General features: G+C 36.8%; 1 protein-coding gene across 2 annotated transcripts in view; it reads right to left on the reverse strand.

The window, feature by feature from the left end:
• Positions 1–7,132: 7,132 nt before the first annotated feature.
• per2 (period circadian clock 2) overlaps positions 7,133–27,981 on the reverse strand; it is a 42,706-nt gene continuing 21,857 nt past the window's right edge. The window contains exons 5-23 of one of the 2 annotated variants that reach the window (XM_028794385.2): positions 27,696–27,817; positions 26,852–27,053; positions 26,675–26,726; positions 24,855–24,997; positions 24,413–24,491; positions 23,378–23,484; positions 22,962–23,115; positions 22,509–22,617; positions 21,415–21,546; positions 20,780–20,888; positions 19,905–20,073; positions 18,231–18,358; positions 14,669–14,875; positions 13,953–14,201; positions 12,839–13,716; positions 12,321–12,501; positions 11,406–11,604; positions 10,479–10,629; positions 7,133–8,384 (exon numbers count right to left, since the gene is read on the reverse strand). In XM_028794385.2, coding sequence (XP_028650218.1) covers positions 8,229–8,384; positions 10,479–10,629; positions 11,406–11,604; positions 12,321–12,501; positions 12,839–13,716; positions 13,953–14,201; positions 14,669–14,875; positions 18,231–18,358; positions 19,905–20,073; positions 20,780–20,888; positions 21,415–21,546; positions 22,509–22,617; positions 22,962–23,115; positions 23,378–23,484; positions 24,413–24,491; positions 24,855–24,997; positions 26,675–26,726; positions 26,852–27,053; positions 27,696–27,817 — 3,527 coding nt within the window. In that variant the 3' untranslated portion in view covers positions 7,133–8,228. Of the gene's footprint in view, positions 8,385–10,478; positions 10,630–11,405; positions 11,605–12,320; positions 12,502–12,838; positions 13,717–13,952; positions 14,202–14,668; positions 14,876–18,230; positions 18,359–19,904; positions 20,074–20,779; positions 20,889–21,414; positions 21,547–22,504; positions 22,618–22,961; positions 23,116–23,377; positions 23,485–24,412; positions 24,492–24,854; positions 24,998–26,674; positions 26,727–26,851; positions 27,054–27,695; positions 27,818–27,981 lie in introns of both variants that reach the window. The other variant, XM_051923539.1, reaches the window with a different exon arrangement.

The raw sequence follows: 27,981 nt of genomic DNA on the forward strand, positions 1-27,981 counted from the left end.
GCATCACCAGACGCTGTTCACTGGCAGATCTGAGTGGGCGAGAAGGAGCATAGCACCTCACCAGTGTTCCTGTATATGCATATATACATATACTGTGTGGCTAAGTCAGTGTGATGGGGGGGGGGGGGGGTTTGGGTGTACAGTTTATTTATTATGAACATGTTCTTCTTAAGTTTGCATATGCTGGATTTATGTCCAAGTGTCTGTTGATGGCATTCTCATTTGATAGCCAAGATTCGGCCAGCTCTCTGGCACTTTTAGTACTGGCCTTAAATTTTACTTGTACCTTGTCCCAGTTAAATATATGTCCTGTTGATTTAGTATGCGTGTAGATCAATGGACAGTGATAAATATATATATATATATATATATATATATATATATATATATATATATATATACATTCACACATACATATATACTTACATACATACACACAGACACATAAATACATATATTCATACATACATATTTAATTTTTATGTACTGTATTTTATAAGATTATCAAAATATGTTTGTGCATATCTTATTTTCTGTACAGGGTTCAGTCCTTCAGTTCTTCTTTACAAGCTCATGAATGGGCATATATGGATTTCAAATTGTACATAGTCGATCCTAAAAGAAATCTATTATCAATCTCCATTACAAAGAAATGTGGTGTTATATGTGCGCTGGCAAGCTACGCTCTTAAAAATAACAGTTCGTGTGGTTCCCCGTAGAACCATTGCTGACAAAGACCCATTTCATTCTGGGAGCTCTGAACACATGATTTTTATTCTTTGGACTTTGCAAACGGTCCTAATATGGGAACAAAACAGACATCTTAAATATTCAGTGGGCTACCTAGCAGAATTCTGACAGATAAGGAACACGTGAATTTAGCCGGAGTTATTGTGTGCAGTTATTGTCCTTTTAAAAGCATGAACTCATTGATACTTCAGAAATCTGTTACCATTTGTTCATTTTTCTATACTACTAGGGTGTTGTACCGTGTTAGCCATTATGAATGTAGAGAGAAGCCAAGCAAAATGACACCTTTTATTGGCTAACTAAAAAGATTACAATATGCAAGCTTTCGAGGCAACTCAGGCCCCTTCTTCAGGCAAGCTGAGTTGCCTCGAAAGCTTGCATATTGTAATCTTTTTAGTTAGCCAATAAAAGGTGTTATTTTGCTTGGCTTTTCTCTACATTCATTTTTTTATGGAATTTATGGAATGTGTTAAGTTTCTAAATAAATGGATCTTTCTGAAACCTTCATTTGGAGGGTTTGTTTCGGAGCAAAAAAGTGATTCCCTGTGGCATTGCGCTTAAGAACTGCTTTAGCGCCGTTACTTTAATGAGTGTTGAATACTTAGTGCCGGTGGCTGGCCTGTGTGTAGATGAGCACAAATATGCCAGAACATCTGTTTTCTTCATGCGGTGAAGACGCCTATCCCGGCAGCACTGAGTGTGAGCAGGGCCGTTCTTAGGCATAGGCAAAGTCGCCTAGGGCCCCCACTGCCAAAGGGCCCCGCCCAGCCTTTTTTTTTAGCCGTAACTAAATACAACTTACAGGTCCACATTTCAGAAGTTCAAATTTTCAGTGGGAGAATTATCAGTATGGTTACATTTGAGTAGAGAGGAAACAGTGACGACAGGCAGCATCTACGGTGGCGGTGGGTCCTGGGGTAGTGGGTGGGGCCCCAATGGGAGGGCAGATCATGCTCCTCACCTGCCAGGGCGACTGCACATCAAAACGATTATAATGGCTTAGCATTAATATCAGTTGAGCATGAAATCATTGACTCCCTCGATTATTCACACTTAATGTAACTCATTATTATTTATTATTAATCAAAGACTTTGCAAAAATGAAAGTACGCAAGGTATTTTTACATTAAAGGTTTGATTTACATGCTACGTTAGCTTTAGTCAGTAGGTTCCTTTGACATGTTCATCTCAAATCTGATATATATAATATACAGTAGGCCTATAATCATAAAATGATAAGCTTTACCTCACTAATTGTTACACATTTATACGGATAAAATAATTATCATACATTCATACGGATAGAAACAGCAAGGCCCCAAAAGGTACCTTTGCCTAGGGCCCCCAAAAACCTAAGAACGGCCCTGGTGTGAGGCTGTACACTGGGCCAGTTTAGATTCATTTATCGCAGTAAGGAACTACAGCAATGTCCCGTTAATGTAACGCCAACACGATCTCTGTCGGAAATCTTCGCTATTATCTGAACATAAATTGAAGCAGACAGTCGGGCTATTTATTTCTTTATTTCTCATTTATTTCTTTATTGAGGGGCGACCCCTAAGAGGTCTTTTGAGGTGGGTAAGTTCATTCCGAATACGTTTGAATCAGAATCGTTACGTGGATCATATCACCAGCATCTGTGAACATTTATAAGAGATACGTGCGCCTTGAAACGTACAAGTTAGAAAGCGCAACTGTCTGCCACTGCGGATCTGGCCCCCGTAGATATTTCTTCGGCATTACTTTCTTATTCTCACGCCAATGTCGCATACAGTAAGCCGCACAATCTTTGTTGACGACACTCCCACAGGTCCTTTGAAATGCATTTCCAGGTACTTCCGTTCGTCTTCCGTAAGCACAGTGAGCCACTAAAAAGCACAAACGAGTGATCACAATGGCACCGTGCCTGACAGATCATATGCAGTAGGTGAATAATCATTCAACAGAACACACAGTGTGCATGAATACTCAACCACACACACTCAGCTATCTCTTTAGACCTTTGGCGAAAAGCTGACACTATCAACTAGCATTACATATAACAGAGACTGCCCGCAAATTCTTAATAATGTGCTCACTAGTAAGTTAATGTAAAAGAAATTAGCCGAACTCCGAAGGACTTTGAGAATCGGCTTCTAAACAGCTTTAGCTCGAGCACATGTCGTACTAATGCAGTGACATAACCACTTCGTCTCTTTTCGCAACCCGCCTTCTCCATTGACGAGCCTCGTTTGGCTTTTGCCATTCACATTCTAAGCATGGAATTCTAAAGAAAGACGACTAACAGGAATGCACGTCCCGTCGGCCACTGCACTTCATGTTGTGTGTGCGCTCATTTCTACTCTTTAATATTCACAAAGGTTTTCTAGCGATCGGTGGTGACGCCGTACTGCAGTCTCGCCATTACTGCCCTCTAGAGGTGAACTTGAAAACTGCGCGGCTAAACCCTTGCGTTAAAATAGAAGCAATCCATTTTTTTTTGCGGTCAATGAATCCCAGTACTCTATTTAATTTCGTGGCTGTTAATAATGTGTTCTTTCTACTCTGTCAGATAGCAGAGACTTTTAATTTTGCGAGTAAATTATTTATAATATTTTAGGAGCAGATTAGTAATTCTCTTTTTTTCACTTTATACTCTCTTTCCACATATTTACTTGATTTTTAATGCAAACAGATATAAATGGGCTGCGGTGGGCTGGCGCCCTGCCCGGGGTTTGTTTCCTGCCTTGCGCCCTGTGTTGGCTGGGATTGGCTCCAGCAGACCCCCGTGACCCTGTAGTTAGGATATAGCGGGCTGGATAATGGATGGATGGAAATATAAATGAGAATAAGGCATCTGGTGAACAATTGATTCGCTGGTTATTTGCATTACATTATTAACTGGTAGTTGATTATTAAAAGAAGAAATTAAAATTGTGAACGTAGCTGTTTATCGTTAAATGCTCAACAAAGGTTTCACAATCCTAAAAAGCGAGTTAACAAAATTAAGTCAAAAGGTTGTTGATTTAACAGCTACAATTGGCTTCTAATTAGTTGCAGTCTTTAAATTCTCTGCAAAAATAAACACTGCAACAGGAGCCGATCGCTTCAAGATCTCACATTTGGTTCCTGGGCATTATTGCTGTTAGTTTTTGAATCTCAATGTCTGCAGTAGCACTTGGATCAGATGTTCCGTCAAATTAACAAAATATATTTTTTCTGATTTTAGAACAGGGCTTTGTCCTTTGCGAAAAGGTAGGTTGACAGAGTCAAAGCAACTCTGTGCTTCCCCCTTACCCAGATGATTATGCAGAGAGCAGGACCCTAAAGAAGCAATGAGAAACCACTTTCGAAAAGAAAGGACAACATGCCGAGAAGACAGCGGCAGCATCCAGTGAAGGTCTGGACTGGTGTGGGGTTAGTAAAATTATGCAAGTTGTTTGATAACATTATAAGCATTGCCTTGTTTTAAATGAATCATCAATACATTGCAAATATTCAGCATCATATGCATATGGCACGTATTGACAATCTAAAAAGATCCCTTTGAAGTGTTAAATGCCCAATGGCAATTGCCTTACCATTGAGTTTTTGAATGCCCGGTAAAAGGAAGTAACAAGCCTGACAAGCTGCATTGTGTTCGTCCTAACAGTCGGAGAAAACCTCTGCCTAGAACTTCATCAGCTCCGTTTGGGAGAAAGAGCGCCTCCGCCTTAGCAACACAACAGATGCTGATCATATTCTAATGATATCAACACCTCTCCTCTGCACCATAATGGACCGTGGAATGGCTATAGCTAAATCATGGCTGAGCGAGGCTAGGGATGAGAGAGAAAGCTGGTCAGATTGTCTGTCCTTTCACTGGAAACCTGCCACCCATAGCCCCCCTAAATGTAACTGAAATCTGTGAGGCAGCAGTGACAGCCACCGTGTCACAAATAAACATTTTGCCTGTTCCAGGGTTCACATTAGCTGGCTGATCACGGCAGAAGTCCAAACCTACTGTTCAGGCAATTGCCTTTTTGGTATATAAAACAGTAGCTTAAAAACGATCAATAAGCCCAGGGCTGCAAGATCTTTGTTCCAAAGACACAAGGTGGTAGCAGCTCTTGTAACACCGGATGACCTGAAAAAAAACAACTTGAAGCAATGCAGAATATCAGTTTTCATTTCCACTACAAATAACTAAGTCAGTATTTAAAACGTTAAAAATACCGCACTAATTGTCATACTATCCGGGGTAAACAAATATTAGATGTATTCTGGCAGGATTAACCCTACCAAAATGATCAAGACCCCCGCAGCCTGAAATGCTTTTATAACAAATGTTATGAGGTTGTTGTTTTACATTGAGGTCCTTGCCAGTTGTTTTAGAACAGCCAAACTTGTGTGATGCCGACGTTTATGGCTATCCTTGCCGTCTGAGCAGGTTAATTCCCATACCTATATAGTCCAATCACCCACAAAACTGAGAATTTGGCCACCTATTACTTTTAAAAAGTGTTCACCCCATCGGAAGTTTTCACATTTTACATACAACATTGAATTATGGTGGATTTTTTTGGAATTGATCAGCAGAAAAAAAAAAGGACTCATTAATGTCAAAGCGAAAACAAACCTCTGCAAATTGGTCAAGTTAATTACTAATATAAAACAAAAAATAATTGTATAGGTATTTGTATGGCACAACTAAATCATCACTGGTGCAGCCAATTGGTTTTAGAATTCACAAACTTGGTTCAATGGAGTTTACCTGTCTAAAGTCAAGGAGTTTCTGTGTAACTTGTTCGTGTATGTGGAAGGTCCTGCTGTGGTGAGTCAGTCTCATGGTCTAACTTACACAATGAAGACAAAAGAACACTCCATGAAAAGTGATTGAAAAACACCAAGTCAGGGGATGGAAACAAGAAAATATCCAAGTCACTGAACATCTCTTGAAGTCTAGTGAAATCACTCAAATTAAAAAAAAAAAAAAATGGAATGACTTTTAACACAGCCGTAAATCTACCTGGAGCAGGCCATGAACAAAAACTGAGCAATCTGGCAAAAAGAAAACTAGTGAGGGAGGCCACTGAGAAATCTATGAGAACACTGAGGGACTATCGAGCTACAGTGGCTCAGACTGGAGAGACTGTGCAATCAACTACTAATGTCCAGGTGCTTCACCATCTTTATGGGAAAACGACAAAGAGAAAGTCACTGCTTAAAAGGGCAACACAGTTTGCCAGAAGGCAGTTGGGAAAAATCAGAAGTCAGCTGGAAGAAGATTTTATGTTCTGGTGAGACCAGAGTTGACCTATTTTGGCATGAGACTGAACACCACATTTGATATAAGCCAAACACTGAACATTATCAAAAACGCACCATCCGCAGCATTGGGCTGTCGGAGTACTTCTCTTCAGCAAGTCCTGGAAGGCATGTGATGGGGAAAAGGGTAAAATAAATCCAACAAAGTACAAAGAAATGCTGGAGTAAAACCCGATGCAGTCTGCCAGAAATCCGTGCCTTGGATTTATTTTCCAGGAAGATAACACCCTTCAGCATAAAACCAAAATTACACAGGAATGGCGTAAAAACAACATCAGTAATGTCTTGGAATGGCACAAAATCTCAGTCCAAAGGGGAATTTGTGGCTGGAGTTGAAAAAGGTTGTTCACACATGATCCCAGTGCAAACTGACAAAGATGGAGCAGTTTTAAAAAGAAGAATGGGGAAAAATAGCAATGTCCAGTAGTGCAAAGCTGATAGAGACCTGTGGACACAGACACAAGCTATCATGGCTTCCAAAGGCGTATCTACTAAATGTGGATTTGAATACTTCTGCAATCATTTTGTGTTTTATATTTATAGTTTGATCACTTTGCAAAGGTCGGTTTTCACTTTCACATTAAATAGAATTATTTTATCAACGACAAAAAATTTAATTCACTGCGATTTAGAATTATATAATAATAAAACGTGAAAATGTATGGAATACTTTTTATAGACACCACATATAGCCAAAAATATTTTTCTCAGCTTTTACATTTTCATTAATATTAGTGAATGAAATACAAACCTTGATAATTAAAAAAAAATTATTTTTGGTTGTGCACATACTGTATAAAGTTAGTTAAGTTATAAAAAAAAATCCAGACTAAAAAGTATCTTTGACAGAAAGAAAAAAAAAAAAGTAGACACACACACACTCAGACATAATTGTTCATGACATTAGCTGTGAGACAAATGGAGTAACAAACTGCAGAGAAATGTGCTCTCTGTAGAAGTGTTTAAAGTGTTTCCTCTGGGGTATCGAGCACCTTTAACAATTACAGAGCCATTTATAAAGCACACAAGTTTCTGTGTGACACAAATGTTAAACCTGAGCTAGTTACAAAAACAGAACAAATCGATTCTTTCTTTCTTTCTTTCTCTCTCTTATAGATTTAGACAAAATTTTGTCTGATGACATGAAGGTGCTCACCCTCCCTCTGGATAGGACTGCTTTTCAGGATCACTCGTTTTTTTCCCCCCAATAGAATAAAAAAGGATCTTTCAATAGATATTAATATTTACAGCCTTCTTAATGCCTGGAGTAATGGAGTCACAAAGTTCACATTTTCTTCATTTTCTTTCGTGGCAGCTGGACGGTACAATTGTGCATTTAGATACAGTTCACAATTCTAAGGCCTAGCTGCATGACACTTAACAGACATTATCATTACTCATAACCAGTTATCTCTTTAAATTATAAAATCATCAGATTCACACCTCTAGAAACAGAAAAATAATAAATTAGGCTTTTATTTCATACAAAATAGTTTTTTTTTTTCTATACATTATTATTTTTTAACAAATATAGTCCTTTAAAAGTTTAGCATTCTGTTCACTAGGTGGATGAACACTGGAGTTTCCAGTGCCAGTGGCAGACAAGCAATCTCCTCAGGAGTCACAGGCTCCAGAAGATCCCATGGGGTCAGAACACTGTGAAATGTAACACATGCATTACTTTGATTGGAAACCAAGACAGAAGATGAAAGAAATCAGGTTACAGGGTTATTTGGGACAAGGAGATAATGGACACCCCACACATACTGTATATGCTTTTAGCAGCGTTTCAAAAAATGACCCTTTTGCGATAATTAAAAAAAATATTTTACATGCTACAAAATGTCAGGTAAACAAGAGCTGGGCACAAACTGGGTTGGCAAGAAGTGGTTTTCATGTTTGTGCGAAGAGTACTCCTTTCACGCTTTGCCAAAGAGGAGTGTGATGTTATCTGCCTTGCAATAAAGCTGTAACAGCCTTGTCCTTCACAGTGTTGATATCAGCTGGATCCTGAATACTGAATGTAAATGCAGAGGGCAATAAAGAGAACAGTCAAATGGGAAATCACTGAAATAAGGTCAGCAATTGTAGTTCTTAGTAGTGTCAAGTACCAAAAGGCCTAGGACATTAACAGTTTGTGTTTTACCAGGACAGTTTTGGTCCAGCTTGCCAGTTTTATCAGTCATGTGCAACTAACTGTCATGGTTTGCCAGTTCGTTGGTTGTACAAGCGAAAGTCCTTAAGCTGCCTTCCTCAGTGGGCTCCACTACTCCAAGTTCCAGATCATGGATGTCCACATCAAAGGGTGAGGGGACATTAGGTCGAGAGCTACCAGAGCAGACACATTCCTAAAACAAGACAAAAGTCAGAAGCATGATTAGAAGCCTTGCTTCACAAGGATTTCACACATATCCTTGCATATGCCTGTGGAAGCACCAAACAAATATCAGTGAGGGTATATTCAAATCCTGTCTTGTCAAGACATGGTGTGGTGAAGGGAAAAAAAACAAAAACAAAAACTACACACACACACTCAATCTCAATAGCAAGATAAATTAAGTGGTGCAGGAGGACACACCAGACACAGAAGTTAACTGACTTAATTTGCCATTTGTCTTTTTCTCAAAAGATCATCTTCACAGAGTACCAGATTCAACACCTCTATTTTTACATGGCAAATTTCAGATTATTTGTATCTTAATACTGTTCAGTTCCTTCTAATACACTCCAAAAGACAGAAACAGCTCAGTTGATTACTGATTTGATCTGGGCACATGCTGTAGCATGCAAAACAATAACAAGCCAATACACATTAAGCCTATGTCCATTGCACGTCTTTTCCAGCGATTTCAAGTTGAAGGTTTCATTTACATAACCTTAGATAGATGGTGGCATGCTCCAATGAAGCTGGTCACTTATTGTGACATACGCAGTGACTAAATAAAACTAGTCTGAGACTCGCTCCAAGAAAGTCAAGCAGGTTTGATTTTGTCTCTCGTTATAGGGGCGGGCTCTGTGAGCTGAATGAATGCTCATCTTAAAGTCCAATTAATATAATGGAGTGACGAGAAGTAAGGAATGTAGGGGTTTTTGACCTCACAAACAGAAGAGAAGCTCACTGTCTGATGTGTTGTGTTTTATGTACCACAGCAGAATGGAAAAGACAAAAAATGGGCAGAGACTGTCCTAATAAGTTAAGTAAGTTCAACAGTCTTACGGACACAGTCATATAAATTCAATGTTGAGCCACTTTCTGTACAGAAATCCATACAACAAATGCTATTAACCATATAAGTCATTTCAAGACATAGATTTTTCTTTAAGAGACCAAGTCCCAAAATCCCAAGGCTTGGCTTGAAATACAACTATTTGTCTAACAGTTAAATCACGGTATCATTTTACTGACTACACGCAATGGGCATGTTCTTGTTGTAGTTGTCCAGCTTTCATCTTAAATGCACAAGCAAATGAATGTGTGTCATGGCATGGACAGGAATCTTATTGGAAATGTTAGGCTAAGTTTGGCAGCCTGAACAGATTTCTGAGAGTCAAGACAGCAACTACTGCTTTGGCCAAAGAGGAGGTAATTAAACCTACAGAGATTCTATTATGGATCTGTCACTTACAGTATGTGGCACAAAATCACATTATTTACATGAAGAGAACCACCTCAAAAGGTGATATTATTAAAGCCATACAGAACCATGTGCCAGTCATGCAGAAAACTTGTGTGTCCACATTCCAGATTCAGGAACGTGATTTTCTGAGACCTGAGGAAGGGATTTTATTCTGAAGTTCCAAGTTGTTACCTTCTATTTTTCCTTTCCTTGATTTTCAGGTCTAAATAAGACTCAATGAGATCTGTGTGTACATATAATGTAGGCAACATTTAATTCTAAAATTTCAATTTAATTCCAGCACTCTACATAGCCAATCTGCAAAAGCAAGAATAGGCTAAGTTTACATCCATCCATCCATCCATTTTCCAACCCGCTGAATCCGAACACAGGGTCACGGGGGTCTGCTGGAGCCAATCCCAGCCAACACAGGGCATAAGGCAGGGAACCAATCCTGGGCAGGGTGCCATCCCACCGCAGGACACACACAAACACACCCACACACCAAGCACACACTAGGGCCAATGTAGAATTGCCAATCCACCTAACCTGCATGTCTTTGGACTGTGGGAGGAAACCGGAGCGCCCGGAGGAAACCCACGCAGACACGGGGAGAACATGCAAACTCCACGCAGGGAGGACCCGGGAAGCGAACCCAGGTCCCCAGATCTCCCAACTGCGAGGCAGCAGCGCTACCCACTGCGCCACCGTGCCGCCAACTTTACATCTCATCAGAAAGAAAAAATAGAGGAAAAAAAAAGTATCATGGGCATAAACTTAGCACTCACTGCAGAACAGAAAGAGTAAATACTTCTTGCAACATACCTTAATATCGATAGCTTTTGGTAAACCACCTTTCTTTATCCAGGGGTGAACCTCCACCAGCTCCTTCTTCTGTTCTTCTGTAAACTTCGGCTGGGATTTTTGCATCTGTTTCAGTTTTTCCTTGTCTTGTTTAAGAACAGTATCTATCTCTCTATATTTCACAAAAAATGAGAATAAAAAAATTGGGAATATAATAAAAGTTTTGAGAGAATCAGCACAATCAAAAAGCATCCAACAGCACATCTAGATATTTTAAATATTCATACTTTGTTTCTTTAATAAATAAAATAAAGATTATAAATTTTAAACCCAGTTCAGTTAACAATTAACATTAAACCAAAAATTTGGTTAAACATATAAAGAAGTTTAAAAACTGAACCACGTGTTGAGGTGTAGCATAACAGACTTGCAGATATTTAAACACCTAGATGGTGAGCAAATATATTAGCACTTGGGATGTCTGCAGCAGATGTCATGCAGTGAGCAAAAATACAGTTGTCAATTTAGTGACCCCAAACTATTCATTAGTGCAAAAATGCAGCAACTCGTGTATAGAAGATTGAGGACACTGCACAGTTCCATAAAAAACCCTTGTAAATTATTTCCTGACTGTTAAAAACAAATGCTATATATACTTAGTTACTCACCCAGTAGACTGAGAAAAAACATTCTAAGCAAATAAAGGTCAATTAGCTACTTCTCACTTAGGACAGAAAAAAAAAATCAGTACAGCACACAATGGAAAATACTTGTCCACAGGCCAAAAAAAAAAAAAAAAAAAAAAAAAAGAGTCCAAAGTATCATAAGCAGCATACATAGCAAGAGCCTAATGTTGTGCATATTGGACTAAGATTTCATTTAGTACAGCTTTGAGTGTAGTTTAACCTAAATTAAAATAAAGATTATTCATCTGGAAAAGAATCTTACCGAGATGGTAACTGGTAAGTCATCATTACAGATTCATCTGTGTTGGCCATTAGAAGCCATATTGGATCCTGGAGCACATACTTAATGAAATGCTTGCTTTGTTCTTCTTCCAGGTCCGACCGCAGTTTAGGCTTGTGCTCATTCTCAGAAGAATCTATGCTGCCAAAGTACTTGCTGGTATTGCTTGTCTGACTGCTCCCTGAACAGGACAAAAGTACAAATTAATATATTTGTATTAAGTTGTGCTGTGCAGCCATTATTTACAAGAGAGCTTCAGAAGTCATTAAAATAAAAGTAAGCATATTTGGGCATGTTGTTCTGGTCATGTAAGGCCCCTTACATCATTCTCGATTCCTTAACAATGACTAATTTCAGAACTTTTTTTTAGGAGAGAATTCTACTTTTACTTTTATGAGAGTTCAGTCTGCTTATTTTGATTTCAAAATACTCCTTAACCTCCTGCAAGGATTTGGATGTGTAAACCAAAAAAAGATTCAGAACTTTTAACTGCCAGATTTCCTGCGGTTCAGAGGTAACAAGCACAGTTTATAACCAATAATTTGTAATGTACATTAACCTTCTGATCATGCCACCAAAAAAAATGGAAATGAGAAAAATATACTATTTAAAATGGGTGTGTTTCTGTGACATTGCATGCAAATTAACAATGCAGTCACTCTTTAGACACCTGTTATTTTCAAACAGTTTTGGAACTTCAGAAGTCTATTTTGTTTCAAATCCTGGCATGACTTTGGAAAAATTGATAGTGCTACATGAGCAGGGCCCCGTGGTTCAGCTACTGTGATGTTTCTTTGGTAAACTCTTGTTCCCTACATTCCCACATTTTTAATTTTCCATAGAAGTGACAGACCTACAGAGAGTGGATGCACAGGCTGACATATAAATGATGGATACCTGTAGCACTGCCTGATAAGCCATTGGAACCCGAGCCCAAAGACCCTGAAGCCGCAGAACCTCCACTTCCAGAGGCAGCTGAACCAGTGCCTGATTGAGAATCCTCTTGCATCAAGATGTCAAGAAAGTCACTGGAGGAAGAGTGAGCGTCACTGTTTTGACATTCACCAAGTGAGACAACCTAAACAAAGAAGCAATACAGATATTTAGGACCACAAGAAGTATTTGGAATGGTTCTATTTGTCACTGATCCCTCTATAAAAATGTTCAGTCTGCTATGTCATCTAATTTCTATCTTTCATTTTTTGGAAGCACCACTCATTTTTCATTTTTGTAAGGAATGGCTTTTTAATCACACAGCATGTCAGAACACATTGTCCATTTAAATAAGTGATGCAGATTAAATTATTACGAGAATGCTTTAATGGAAAGAAGGCTGGACTTTGTTTCTGGGTATGTGAAAACATCTAAAAAGATAAAGAATTCTAGCAAATTTATTACAAAAGAGGGCTGCATACCAGATCAGTGTCCTTGCTTGCATCTGCTCTTGTTGAAATAGACGCCCTCCTGTCTCCCAAAGGTCCAGATGTGCCAATTTCTTGCCGTTCTACGGATTTTGGAGTCTCTTCTAATTGTAGAAGATTCAGCTGCAAAGGAGAGCTACACCGTGACTGGAACAAAGGTGGGGAGGCGTGATCTCGGGCTGCAGGTGAAAGTGGGGTTGAAGAACGAGACAGTCCATCTCGCTGATCAGGAGCAGGGCTTTTCACATTTTCTGCCATTGTACCAAAATTAAAAGATGGTCCTGGAAACTGGCTTTGATTCAAGAAAGCATTTTGAACAGGAAACTGAGGTTGCACTGGAAAGGCTGGTTGAGGAGGGAAAGAAGTCTGTGTCTGGAATGTTGGCTGTCCTGTGAAAAATGGCTGGATTGGCTGTCCAGCATTATTCACCTGAGGAAACACATAATTTGGGAGAACAAAAGCAACCATGGGTGTAACTATAGGAGCAGAGTATGCTGGCTGTTGCATTGGCATATGAATGTCTTGTCCATTTTGTCCATCTCTGAAGCCAGGTGCTAAGGGATCTTTAACAGGGGGTGCTGCTGCTCCAGGAGGCCCAGTGCCTGGGGCTGGGAAGACTGGCACTGAGTATGCCGGCATAACTGGCAGAAATGGCACTGCTGGAAAGCTGGACTGTGAAGTGTCTGAAGGTGACCACGATGTGTGATTGAGACTCATAAGGGGGGTTCTTTGAGGGGGCTGAAGCTTTTGTGAGGTAGTGCTGTCTGAAGACTCATGTTGTTTAACTCTCTTGCTTTTTGTTTTCTTGTTTCTTCCACTCTTTTTAAAGACTGGTACTGTACCATGCACTCCTTGCTTTGGTGTACGGAGACCTAAGTGATCCAGAAAGAAACAGTAATGCTCAGTGATTAAAGTTAACAGACAAAGCATTAAATTAATAGAAAACATAGGTAAGTGTTCAACTTGCAGAAATGCAAAAGCATATTTCATGGCCAAAAATTAAGCATAATAATCCAAAAAAGCTGAAAAGGAAAGTAGGGAACATATGCTGCATTTTATGTTTATTAAAGCTGGCCTGCAAAATTCACTTTACACTAACCTTTCTTACCTTCTCTATACTGTCCCTTATGTCTCTCCTGCAAATAAAAACTACATGGCGATTTAAACATTCGGATGCCACGTAGCTCCTTAAACTTGTTTAGGAAGGTCTGCTCCTCTCTCTGTGTGTGGGCTGCCAGCACTTCCTTGGTGAGCCCAAGCACCTTGAACGCTTCCTTCTCTTGACTCACAGGTGCAGCTGCTGATAACTGCTGACTTTCCGTTTGTTCAGTAGCACTTGGACATTCTTCAATAATTTCTACAAAGTGAAAAGAAACAAAATACTCAAGAAAAGGGTCTCTTCATGTTAACAGAATAGCTATTTGTATTGGTAGTTTTGGTCACTGAAGTAATTTTACCCCCTCTTGTGGCTGATGAGCATATTACTGCCTTAATACTTAAAAGCACCCAATTCCTTTCATCTTATTAGACGCTTAAACTGAAAACCCAGAACACATGTGGCTTCCTGTTTTTATGTATTTATTGCATGTGTTGTGACCATAGCTTTGTGCCTGCACTAAATCCACCAAAACAACTTCATTGTAAAAGCACTTTCAGCGAATACATGCAATTACAATTTCTACACCTAAGAAAGGCTAACAATTTCCAATTCAGCTGCCTCTTTACGTAATGATATGAACTGCCATTCATTTCTAAGTTAATAACAGTAACGAAACAGCAAGTTACTCCTTAATATGAAAGCAAAATCAGTGAAAACATTTTTACCTGACTCAGGCTGTGGCTTTTTATCACCAACATGCACAATAGTACTGCTGTAACTGCAAAGGCTGGTAAAAGAAACCACACTTTCTGCTTTGCTGGGGAGAGCCAATGGTGCCAAGGAAGGTCCAACTACTCCTCCTCCTCCAGGGTCTTTATGGGGTGCCTTCACAAACTCCGGATCTGACTTGTCAGCTAAAATCAGGGTTTCTTCTGTGGTAAAGAAGTAACAACAGAGAAATGGAATTTGATTTCACAGAGCAAACTTAGCCATCAATTAAGACAATGTTACACATATCCAGCTGTGTAAACTCCTGCATTCTGAGGGAGGGCTACAGTAATCATTGCTGCACCTCCCAACTTGAGTTCTTATGTGCTTAGTCTTCACATTAGGTTTGTCACATATGCCAGTATTTACGATTCCAATGTTTCATAATTCCTTTGTTTCAGTTTTCTTCCTGAAGTTTACATGTATAGCTAAGTCCAGTTTACACTTTCTGAAACATCCAAACATTAATTGCTTATGGTATGCACAACTTAACAAGAAGAATGTATATGAAAACCCCCAACTGTTAGCCAAAAGAGACATGCACATCTTGACAAACCATCTGCTCTCCTGCTGAATCTTCAGCTATACTGGCTATCAAAACTCAGGCATGTAAGAATGCTGGTTTGGGACCAACTTTATTATTGTGTTCTTCAAACATTTTTCTCTACAGTTTATTGATCTTTTACTTTCCTACTAAATCACTCAAATGTATCTTATGTTTATTTATTTATTTATTGTTGAGCATCATGGTTACACAATGGTTAGTGCACTGGCCTCATAAATTCTGCATCGTGGGGTCAAATTCCACATCTAGTTATCTCTGTGGCCTTTGCACTTTTTCCCTGTGCTCATGTGTGTTTTCTGAGCATATCTGGATTTTCTTCCAGTTTTGCATTGTTAGAACTATCAACTAAACGTTTGAATATTCAACTATAAAACATATTGAAATGTTTGAAATTCAGATATGAATGTAACAGACATAATTCTAATCTTATTTTCAAAAACTGTTAGGGCTGGCTCTAACTTTCCATATCAGGAAGGCTGTGCCCACATATATAAATGGTTGGTTGTTTTATATTAAGTGAATTTACTTGAACTTGAATTCAATTAGATGTCAATAAATGATGCAAAAATAGGAAATTTCGCATAGATAAGAAGGGATGGATAGCATAACATTCTGACACCCTCATAATCCAGTTTAGGCTCATGAGAAGTCAGAGCCTACCTCAGTAGAAGTTGGCACAAAGCAAGAAGAAACCCTAGATAGATCGCCAACATACGCACATACTGATACTCAAACTTGCACTCGGGACTAAATCAGAGTACAAATATGCCCCTGATGAACACAGAGACAAATCATATGGACTGACAAAATAGTTTACTCTTTTCAGAAAGGAAGTGTGGTATAACAGCTTCTACCAGAAACAGAGGTCTTTTTCTTGCCAGAAAGGAATATTTTTTGCAAGTAGTGTTTCTGCATTATTTGACCTATTAAAGATTGATTTATATATCCGAAAAAAAAAAAAAAACAACTTTGAGAGAAACACAATAAAAAAAGATTTAAAAATTAATGCCATTATGTATACAGAAAAGACTGAAATTAAAGATATTGAAAGAAGATTAATTACTCAAGTTGTTGTGAAGCAAGTACTGGATGAGAACAGGAACAGAAAATTAATTATATACATTTAAAGATGACATAATGAGAGAAGACTATGCTAGTAAAGTTAGGCTTTTGCAAACAACAATGACTCCTCAAACTACCCTGCTGATGTGACCAAAAAGAGAATATTCAATATATGTGGATATTTGAGACACAGATCCATAAATACAAATGAAAGGCAGGATGGAATAATAGCAGTTCTACATAATGAATTGAAAGAAGAACATGAAGTTCATAACCCGTTAAGTGAAGAAGCAGCGAGTTAGAAAATATATGAAGGATGTACCATTAAGGCGAATTCAGGGACTTGGTCAATTTACTTCTAAGAAGAAGATATCATTTTCATTTGCAAATTAATTATGTGACAATGGGTCATATTCAGCAATAACAGTCACAATAGAATATAATTATATGCATTTTTTGAGTAAATGAAATAAGTTTGCTGACAACATTTAATAATATCATGCACTTAAACTACCATTAGGCATGTGAGTGCTGAAATAGCTTTCAAAGTCAATATTACTGCTAACATTTAGTTTTAGATGTTTGATAACTAATTGTAGTTAAAATTTCCTAAACATAATGTTTGTGAAATTTTCCCCACTTGGGAGAGTTAATATATGTGTTGCAGTCTTGAGATCAAATTGTTGCCTACAATGGATCATGATGGATTAAAGGACATTGTGATACTCTGCCAATAAATTATTGTGTCTTAAAATACTGAACCAGTATAGTCTGCAAATAATGTGACAATGAGGCTGTTTTAGTGTAAAATAAATACTGTGTACAATTTTATTCACTGTTTGCATGATGGCCATGCTTAGAGATCTCTTTTCCTGTTTCATTCATTTCTAGATAAATTAAGTGACTGTGTGAACAACTGTACTGGCATGTCACCAAATTGTAAATGGGATCTGTTTATCTGAAGACAGCAGTTACAACACTTATTGGACAAGTACAACAGGAACATGTATAAAGTATATAAGTTAATCCTAACAGTAAAATAATTCATAACTAAAGGTTCACAATGTTTTTGTGTTTTAAGATAAACAAATTTGAAAATTCACCAGTGCCTGTAAGTGACAGTTTCTGAAATTTCAAATGTGTACTGTGTGTTTTATTTGAGATTTTTCAAAAGTAACACTGAACTTACTCAACAAATTACCTCAAAGAATAAGCGTGTCAAATTTCAGCAAAATCAGTTCACAAGGCAAAATAGAGAATAGAATACTTAAATACAGAAAGTTTCTTGTGGAAAAGAACAGCAAGCACACTAAATTCAAAAAATTAATGCAATTAATAAACACATGAAGGTTCAGTTGAATGATTTGAAAACAATACTGAACTTGAAAAATACAGACTTCACTAAGCACTAGTGGAGACCTTTGTCGGAAGTCGCTTTGGATAAAAGCACCTGCTAAGCAAATAAATGTAAATGTGCTGAGAAAAATAATCAATGCTACAAAAAGGCACTCCGGAAGTGCTGCGTATAAACAGCAAACAGAGAAAGATTTGTGGAAAAACAGCCCTTGTTATCTGAAGTAAATCAGATTGACCTGTGGAAAATTATAAAAAGTGGGTAATGAAGAAAAGGTAGAAAGGAGAGGATAATGCACCCATAGGAACCCAAGAAAATTGGGCAAACAATTTTCTCATATCAGTGAAACAATGTTTCTTGCTTTACCCGTTCGTGTCCCTAAATTGTCACCTGATGCTCAAGACTGAACTGGAATAAGTGGGTTAAAATGATTGGATAGGTAAATACAATGTTTGAAAGCACTCAGGAAGTTGTTACTCTGAAATGGTGTCAACATAGGAATAAAGAAACTCCAGTAAATCTTTAAGAATTACAATACCTTGAGTAATTTGCATTGGGTCACTGGCATTTTTCAGCTTATCATCATCAGAGATTGATGAAGCAGTGTTTGAAGATGACTGACATTTTCTTTTGACAGTGGCAGGAATGTTACAGCTCTCCAAATACCTGTGGTTAAAACATTAATTTTTTAATAAGCTTTGTGACACATACTAGTATGTATTCACTCAAGAAAATGTATTTTTCAGGTTTGTCATCAACTGAATTCAACCAATTTTCACTTCTAAAAAAAATTCTGTATAAAAAACTGACAACCATAAAGACTTATGATATTTGTCTTACTCTGATAAAATACTAAAGACACAGACCCCTGAACTGGAAACATTTTTGACATGACATAGTGATTCATTTTCAGCATTTTTGTAATAAAGTGATGTTTGCAGGAAACCTACCCAAGTTGTTACACTGTCTGACTAAAACTAATCAATTACAATAACAGCAGATTTTCATCTAATGTGCAGTGGCACTGCATGGACTAAATTCTTTGTCCAAACAATTAACACTGATAATTATTGTAAGTGCAGAATGAATACATTTCTAAAGAAATGTGTAATTTTACAGCATGCTAATAAATAGTAATGTAAAACAATTAGTCAAATGGGATTCAAACAATCCAGAAGGCAATACAATCACCTCAGCAGGATAGACTTGTGTGCCTCAAGTAAACACATAGTGCTCCAAGTCAACTTACACTTCACAAACCTACACTATGAGGATGTGTGAAACGGAGATCTGTCTAAAATTTGACTCCAATCATAACTGCAGATAAAACTAACTAAACCCCACCCTAAACAGCCATCTCTGGTAATAAGGATTGCATTCCTTCACTAGTACAGATTGTTGCCCTACTCTTAGTCATCTTCTTTCTTTTCTTTAACTCACTGCTAGCTGTATTTCATTTTATTGAACGTTTTAATGTATAGCACTTTGGCTACAGCATTACTGATGTTGTTTCAAATGTGCTCTATAAACAAATTACCACTGACATTTCCTTTGTTTGCAAATGTTCCCTTCTTGGTCTTATTGGAATGATTACAAATATGCAACAGAATATGAAGCAGCAAAGTATAAGGATGTGAATCAGAATTTCCAAAGCCAAGCCCTTTCTACACAGTTGGGGACAGTTGCTTTAAGTAAAATTAAAGTACTTTTGGGTCTTGATTAAAAGGTAGGGTAGTGACAACTGTGATACCAATCAAAGGATTAGTGCAGGAGCAGCGATGCCGTAGGATGTGTACAATACTTTTGGTGGTGAAACACCCGCAAGGTTCTTAGATGAGATTATTGATTTACAGCTCAGTCCATATTCACATGCCATATCTACCTATGGTCAAGAATTTGTTAATTGACCAAAGAATGAAACTGCAGTTAAAGGCACAATTCAAACAGTCACGGAGTCCTTGGAGTCAACTGCTGCTCCTTCACCCCAAGAGAAACCAGGGTGTATGATTTAAGTATTTAGCTAGGATACCTAATCGACAAATTTAAATGGGAAGAGAGCCAGGGACATATCTAAGGCAGTATTATAATTTTCAATTACCTGGCATCTGACAGGAATTTCCTAGAATAAGCTGGAGAATGTTGGAGAAGTTAAAAGTTACACCTGTGACTTTCATTAGGACAAGAAGATGGAAAGTGAAATGAAACTACGAACCTGATAACACTGTCAAGGCAGCTGATCTGCTGGTAGGAGTAAACGGGCTGTTCCTTGCAACTTAGCTCTTCATTTGCCAAGTTTTTTTCTGCACTGCTGCATGTGCCCTCTTTTCCGGTGGACACAAGAGAATCCTTTGCTTTTAAATTTAAATCTTTATGAGCCTCACCTAAAAAAATAAAACAATGCAATAAATTGCAAGTAAAGGTGGGGGTTTGGTTGGAGCTGGGTCAAATATAAGCGGACGACAATGGCACAGGGTAATATGAAGCATTAGTACCACAGAGAAGAAGTTAACCCACAAGGGGATGCTACAGTAATTGATAAATAGCCCCTGCATTATCCTGCCAAATAGCCATTTGAGTTTATTTAACATTGGACCACTCTAATTTCTACTATTATATTAGAATCCTGATACTGTACACTTGAGGAAACATTAAAACAAATGACTCCAAATAAATTTTAAAAATGTGTGCAGATGCCAGGGCATTCAATAAAAAAGACTTAATTTTAACTACAAGTACATCACATTTCTACAAAAAATGATTATGACTGTTGACGGCTGTTACGAAGTAGCTAAAAGTGGACTTTAACAAAACCATATACAGTATTATACCAATTATAAAAAAAACATGCAACACATAGAACAAGTCATAAAGAAAAGTATGGTTCATGGATGAACACTGAATTTTGATGAGCTGTTGTAGCTCTCATGACTTGACGTCACCAATAATTTCCTTTCTTCTTTAGAACAAAATTCTGTGATGTTCAACACCTATATATCAGCTGATTAAAAAAATGAATGATGTGTTACCTTAAAGAAATATATTCTCTCTAACATACAATAAATAAAACCAAGCAACATTTGTAATTACCTGAAAAGCCATCTTTTTTTAAGTCTGATTTGGATCTTGACTCAACAAAAACTTGCTGACCCTGGTTTTTCAACATATGGACACCTTTGCAAATTTCCTGAAATGTCCTCTGAAGTGAAAAGAGAAAAAAAAAAAAGGTTTTACTCAAACTTATTTTGAAAATAAAACACCAAATAAAAATATATAGGAATGAAAATGATTAAAGACAGATAGATATTAGATATATACTGTAGGTCCAGGAATAGATAAATTATTCAGTAAATGATATTTGTGGTAACAAATCTGTCAAGAGAGTAATCATTTAGACTTTAAAAGGTCTAACCAAGTTTGAATGAAAAAAACTTTTGTAACAGAAAACTGTCTAAAAATTGCATTAAATGTGTTTAGAATACAGTGACAAAGACATAAATACAATTTTTGCCAATATACCTCATCTTTGGTATTTACTACTGCACACTACTTTCTTTTATTGTTAGCAAGTAACAAGCAAATGCAGAAAGTACTGAACTGTGGCTGCACAAAAGTCAGGTTAACATTTTAATTTAATAAAACTAAATGCTAAATTGTCTCTAAATTCAGCATGCTGGATAATACTTAATTCTGTGACACTAATTTTTTTCTGTTTCAATACTTACAGGCTTTGTTTTCTGGGAATCATCATTTAAGTTCCCGTTGCTTTCACTTGATGAAGCCACACTCATCAAGTGCTCATGTGAACCATTGCTACCTAAGCTTCCGTAGCCACTGGAACCATTGTTATGCACTGGCTGCAAAGAAAGTACATTTATTTAAAAATATACTACCTGCTCATCCATTCCTTTTTTAACCCTCTTATTCATTTAAAGATCAAAGGAACCCAGTGCCCATCTCAACTCTATACAACACAAGGTAGAAACCAGTCTTAAATTTATTTATAAAATAAAATAATTTGCTATTTACACTAGCTGCATTAGTAAGCTTTTTATGTAAATCATCTTGAAATGCAATATGTTAAATAAATTCCGATTGGCTGCTTTAATTCAAGCCTCTGCAAGAACAGGAAAATCCAAGGGTGGAAACGTGAAGAACACAGACTCTTATTAAAGGAGTTGGAAAAACTGACTGGATGATCACCTTTCTCTACCAGTGGTGAAATGCTTCTTTTGAAAAATTGGTAGACCACTTCTAATTAATTAGTAACAGAGATGAATGCAATCAAACAAAAGCCATCATTAGAGAAGTAAATTAATGAATTACACAGCAGTGAAACTGAAAACCCTGCAGAGAGATTAATCAATCACATTGACTTGTATAACAGAAGGACCATTTTAAACTGCAGCAAGCCGCAATCATTTTTATAAAAACCCAATATGTTATTTTACATTGCAATGTTCACTGCAGCCATCACCACCAGTACACTCTTTGCAAAATAAAAGCAATTTTAAAAGACTGAAAATAGGCAGAAGTAGCAAGAATAAATGCACATCTGTTAAGTGCAGCAGTATTTGATAATTAGACAACATGCAGTGCACCATTACCTACACAGAGGGATCTGAGCTTGGGGAAGTGCCACCTATCTGCTTTTTAAATAATGTGTCCGGATATTTGGGATCCACATTAAGGTCATTAGGAAGACTGATGTTTAGTAAGCAGCAGTTAATGAGAACCTTGTTTTTCAGTGTGATTATTGAAAGCAATCACAGTATCCATATTTCTAACAGGTGATGATGAATGACATTTTAATACTTGCCTGGAGCAAAAGTCTGTGAATTTGTTCAGTAAGCTCCTGAATGTCTGAATCAATTATTTTTCCCTCGGTCAAAGCAGGGGCTGCAAATACATCCTCATTCACTGGAGCACTGCAAAAAAAAAATAACAACCATTATTGTAATTTACCTCAAAAAACAACATGTTAAAAAACTGACCATCTTTTATACCAAAGATGAATAGACTGGCTAACTTTAAAAGCCAAACAGCAGCATTAACGCAAAGTACACTATGATTTCCCTGAATTTATCCTTGATTACAAAGAGAGTGATAATTCTTAATGCATTATGCTAGAAAAATATGAAACAAAACCTGTCTAATTTCATACTATATTAAAATTGATGAATAGAGGACTGTGAGCCATGTAGAGACATTTAAATTTCAATCAAATAATCCAACACTTAGGAAAGTACTGTAGACCTAAAGAGATACTAACGTTCGAACTTTGTGTCTCCCAATTATGAAGGACACCTTCCGACTCCAAGGGTTGACAAAACTAGACCAGCTGGTATCAATGGTAACATATTCCCCATTACGAGCACAAAAGCGGATAGCAGAATGGTCAAAAGGCTGTCCGGCATACTGTAAAACTTAAACACATAAAACAAAAGCAGCAACAAGTTAACACATTTAATAAAAAATAATAAACTGGAATAAAATGGCAAATATTTTTAAAAAAATAAAAATCCTCAAAGCAAGGAGAGACTCATTATATATTAAAGCTTAAGAACAGTTCGCCTGAACTTGCATATTATTTATATTTGGGGAAAACAAATACAAGATTACAATTATTTAAAACTATCACCCAGTATAAAATTTATTTCAATGAACCCATAAAGTAAGAACACATACTTTTTTTATGAATAGATAGCATCACAGGACGGTCACTTGGATGCAGATGCAGTAAGATGGGTGTTCCAATCAGATCCTGAGGCAAATAGCCTAGTAGGGGTACAGCTCTGATAAAACAAATACTACAATGAAAATAAGACCAATACTGGGAGTGACATGCAAACTTTAAGAAATGTCTAGAAAAATTATGGTGTTAAGAAAAACAGAATTCACAATTACAAGGACACTACTGTAGTTTCTGTTCTCACATTTCACATCTCAGACAATTTTCAAAAACAAAAAGGTCTGACAGCACTGAGGTCATCATATTAATCAAATGGCTCCTGCTGTGCACCAGACTGTCAAAAGGAAAGATGAGCCACCAAGATTTTAAGAACATATCTATTGTAAAATAATGTTCTCCTCGCCTCTTATTTGGATCGTAATCATGAGATCTTCAATGGAATTTAAAAAGTGAAATTCAGACCGAGAAGCCTTCAGACACACAATGTGTATTTGGCCTATAAATACAATTGCAGTATATCTATATTTTATCATTGGGATAGAAACAAAAACAAACAAGTATAATGTAAAACCCATACCTGCCAGGTCAGTCTATCTAACACCCACCCATGTTAATAGTGTTTGCTTCCAGAGGGCTGCATTTGAAATTAAGAAGCGATTCCCCATTATGAAATGTTTCAATGTTACTTAAACACTGAAATTAGCTGATGTTGGAAGTTATTTAACACTTTACATCTAGAATACAGTCATGATTGTAACTAACTACAAATATGGTTTATTACAGGGTCACATCTAGTACTTTCTGTTCTGATGCTAGAATGCAAGGGTGACTTAGTTGCAAAATTTAAATCATATCCATAATGACAGGATGAAGTTGGAAGAGGAGAACTCCTAAAATGTAACTGTAGAAAAGTTAAGGAAAAAAAATTCCAAACTACTGCAAGGAAAAAATATGCAACTAAAGAGATCAGAATTTCACTGAAGAGTTGTTTTTTTTTTCCTTTAAAAGAAAAGTGCGGCCAGTGACCTTACCGTTCATCCACATCCTGGAAGACACATCCTGGGGTATGGGTAGTTGTAAATATTCGCTTATCTGGTGGAATTCTAGGAGCTGAAATCAAAACCAAAAGTGTGAAACTGTTATATTTCTAAGTTTTGCTGGAAGAAGCTTACTTACAAACCCAGACATTTTAAAATTGTGTTTTTCTTTTGCATTAGTTGATTGGATTTGCTAACAAAACATATTGATTTCATCATGATATACTTCACTAAGGTGTTGAGTGCCAGTAATAACAATATAGGAACCCAAATGGTCAGATTATGTAATGTAAATAAAAACAAAATATGGCTCATTAAGAAACAAGCAACATTAAATGCCAGAACTGCACATTTTGAAATGAAACTTCTTTGCACACAGTACTTTCCACTGTATCAAACCACCTGTATAAACCTGTACTACTTTGTATGAGCTCACCTTCATATCCTGAGTGCACTCTCTCAGCTAACAGCAGACAGCAGAACTGGTCTTCCGCATGCTCAGCATCCTGTACTTTCATTAAGTATGGAGTCATGCGGAATGGATAGTACTGGATGTCTCCATCACGTTCCCGGCCACCACTAGAAGAAACACACAATACTCAGCAGAAGAAGAAAAACAGAAAACCTCTAAAAAAGAGAAGTAATGGACTTGCCAAACATACAATCAGAGCTTAACAGATGTACTCGGCAATAATGAAGGTTTCATACTTTGACTGAAATTACAAACTTGCTGTTCTACATTTTTCTTAATAAGAACAAAACTCTGATTTAAAGCAGACTGCTAGTAACCTTTAATAAAAACTTAAAAATGTGGGTTTTTCCTCCTCTATTCATCTCCTGATATTTACAACTAAGAAAATAAGACAAATTGAAGTAGGTTATCTAATTTACAGTTTATGACAAAGAAAATTTACAACTGCATAGAATTTTTAGTTAGTATTGCAGTTTGCAGTTCTGGAAATAATAGGCACATTTTAAAATAGGAAATGAACAAAGACAAATGATTTATTGAATATTTTCCTGGGAGTGAAGCCTCTCGTTTTTGTAAAGTAACATATAAGTTTAAAACATTAAAAACAAGGGTCAGGGGTTTAGAAGTTAACAAAAATAAAAAAACAGATTTGCATATAATGTGCTTAAAGTACAAATCTAGTACAGGTGGTCAGATCTAGCATAATCCTACATGACCATATTCTAAGACTGTAAGTGTAACATTACACAGGGGTGACTGCTCATACGTAATACATCCTTCACACTGTAGTTATTCATAAACATCTTTTTTTTAAGCATTTCAATAATTTTGTTTTCCTAATGTCTGTGCATTATTCTTCCATATTTCAAACATATGAATCTTTAATTACTTGAATTGGAAATTCAGCTTGTATTTCATTTTGTTGCATTAATTCTTGAAATGTATGATGTGTTTTGCTCTACTCATTCAAATTTATCTAGGTTCTGCTGTAGGAAATGGACCATACTGACAAAGAAATGAGAATGAAAAGCTAAGAGATACATCCATTACTTCATTAAGACAGTTTCTAATACAGAGAGCAGTTTCACAAGTAACTCTGAATATTGGAATAACAAAGGAAAATGTAATTCTACAAAGAAAAATTAATCTGGCGTTCAATAAGGTTCAAACATACACTTCAAACATAGATCTTTGACAGACTGGCACATGGTCTTGGGTTGCCTACTGTCTGTACCCAATCCTGAAAGGATAGGGTCTGACCCTATGCAAATATGAATTATGAAATAAGTACATCTGAGAATGTTAATTTTCTAATAGTAAATTAAATAATAAATATGAATACCATCTACATATGAGCACCATGAAAGAATACCACATGCAGGCAAAATGCATCTTGGACAACTGGGCTCATCAAGAACCTTGCCCATATGAACTTTTGTTTTTCACCATATTAGCTATTAACACATAAGCACGTGTTAGCACTTCTACATGTTTTAATTATAAGTTGTTGATGAAATGTTCTATGAAGGGCCTGTCCAGTATTCCAAACAAATAACTTTTGAAGGCCACTTGAAACACAGCATCGTATGTTCATTATGTAAATGCTATTCTGAACCAAAGACACCTAGTGATTAGTAGAGCTTGGTAATGTAAATATGATTCAGTTTAAACAGTGAGTGAAGTAAATGATGATCTTTATTGTGCAATTTGCAAACACACACAACAGATCTGAACCTTTGAGTTAGCAAACATCACACCAGTCAATATCTGTGTAATGATCTTACCTTATGCGACAGAAAAAAGACTTTTCTTGCATACAATCTGGAGGAGTGGATTCTTTTTCAAGGAAAAAAAAAAAAAAGAAAAGAAAAACAAAAGGAAAAAAAGTTATACAGAATATCACGTTATTTCTCTATGAAAACAGCTGGCGGAGGCTTTTTCTATTTTGTTATGGTGCCTACCTGCTCCAGTGCACATGCTCCATGAAGGCAGTCTGTAGGGTGTTGTGAAACTATAGAATACACTAATATCCTGAGGTATTAAGAACTCAGTGAATTTGGTATTTTTGAAGACTTCCCGTTTACAGTTTAAAATGGAAGCAGCTTGATCAGAGATGTACACTATCTTTCCAGTAATAAGAGAAACCGCAACTGCGAAAATGTCCTATAAACAAAAAAAAAAAAAAAAAAAAAAAAGTAAGATTTAAGCCAGAACATTAGTTACCAAATTATTCAGTTTCACAAAACAAAAAACTTGTGTGCACACTCCTGTTTCCCAGACCAGTGGTAACTTTCATCACCTTGTGTCTAACAAAGCTTTCCATACAGTGTTCCACTGACCTTAGTATTGCAAGTATCCACATATCCTTCTGTTAGTCTCCTCACTATAACTCTTTATGTGTTCTTAGGTGGAATAACTCTTAACTATCTCTACTTTTATCTGATGTTCATCCTATCTGACCAATACAGAAAATCTGAAACAAAGAAATTCTCTAAAATAGGTAGATGTATGCATAATAGATTTAACATCCTACAATGGGGGCCTAGTGGAGTTTCTAACCGTATATGTAACATTTTGACCCGAGGTGAATATCTTTGTGCTAAACAGAAAATGTTCACTAAAATTTAGATATATGCTAACACAAGATCTACAAAGTAATCCACAAAACCTCCGCGATAAGGGGTTATACACTTCTCACACAGCTTGAACTTGCTAGTATAACTTTGAAAGACCAGGTTTAATATTTTATTGATATAGTGCCTTTCCCATGCTCACAATGCTTCATAAACACATACATATTCTTACCGTGTTTTTAAATGTGTACTCAGAAGTAATGTTATCAATCTCTTCAATAGTATAAGAGGAAACATCAAGTTTGCTGGGTTGGCTGTCATTTGTCATGAGCAGCTGATAATAATCTTCATTGGCTACAGAGAAAAATAAAATGAAGACTTCATTAAAACTTTAATGGAGCCTTGTCTGTTGTATTCTAAGTTACATATAAGTTAGAGTGTCTTCATTTAATAATGACACATAAGAGTCCATGAAAACTGGATAAAGTTAGAAGACATCAAGTTGACCAACATTTCCA

The sequence above is a fragment of the Erpetoichthys calabaricus genome, chromosome 2, assembly GCF_900747795.2.
Source record: "Erpetoichthys calabaricus chromosome 2, fErpCal1.3, whole genome shotgun sequence".
Lineage (NCBI taxonomy): Eukaryota > Metazoa > Chordata > Cladistia > Polypteriformes > Polypteridae > Erpetoichthys > Erpetoichthys calabaricus.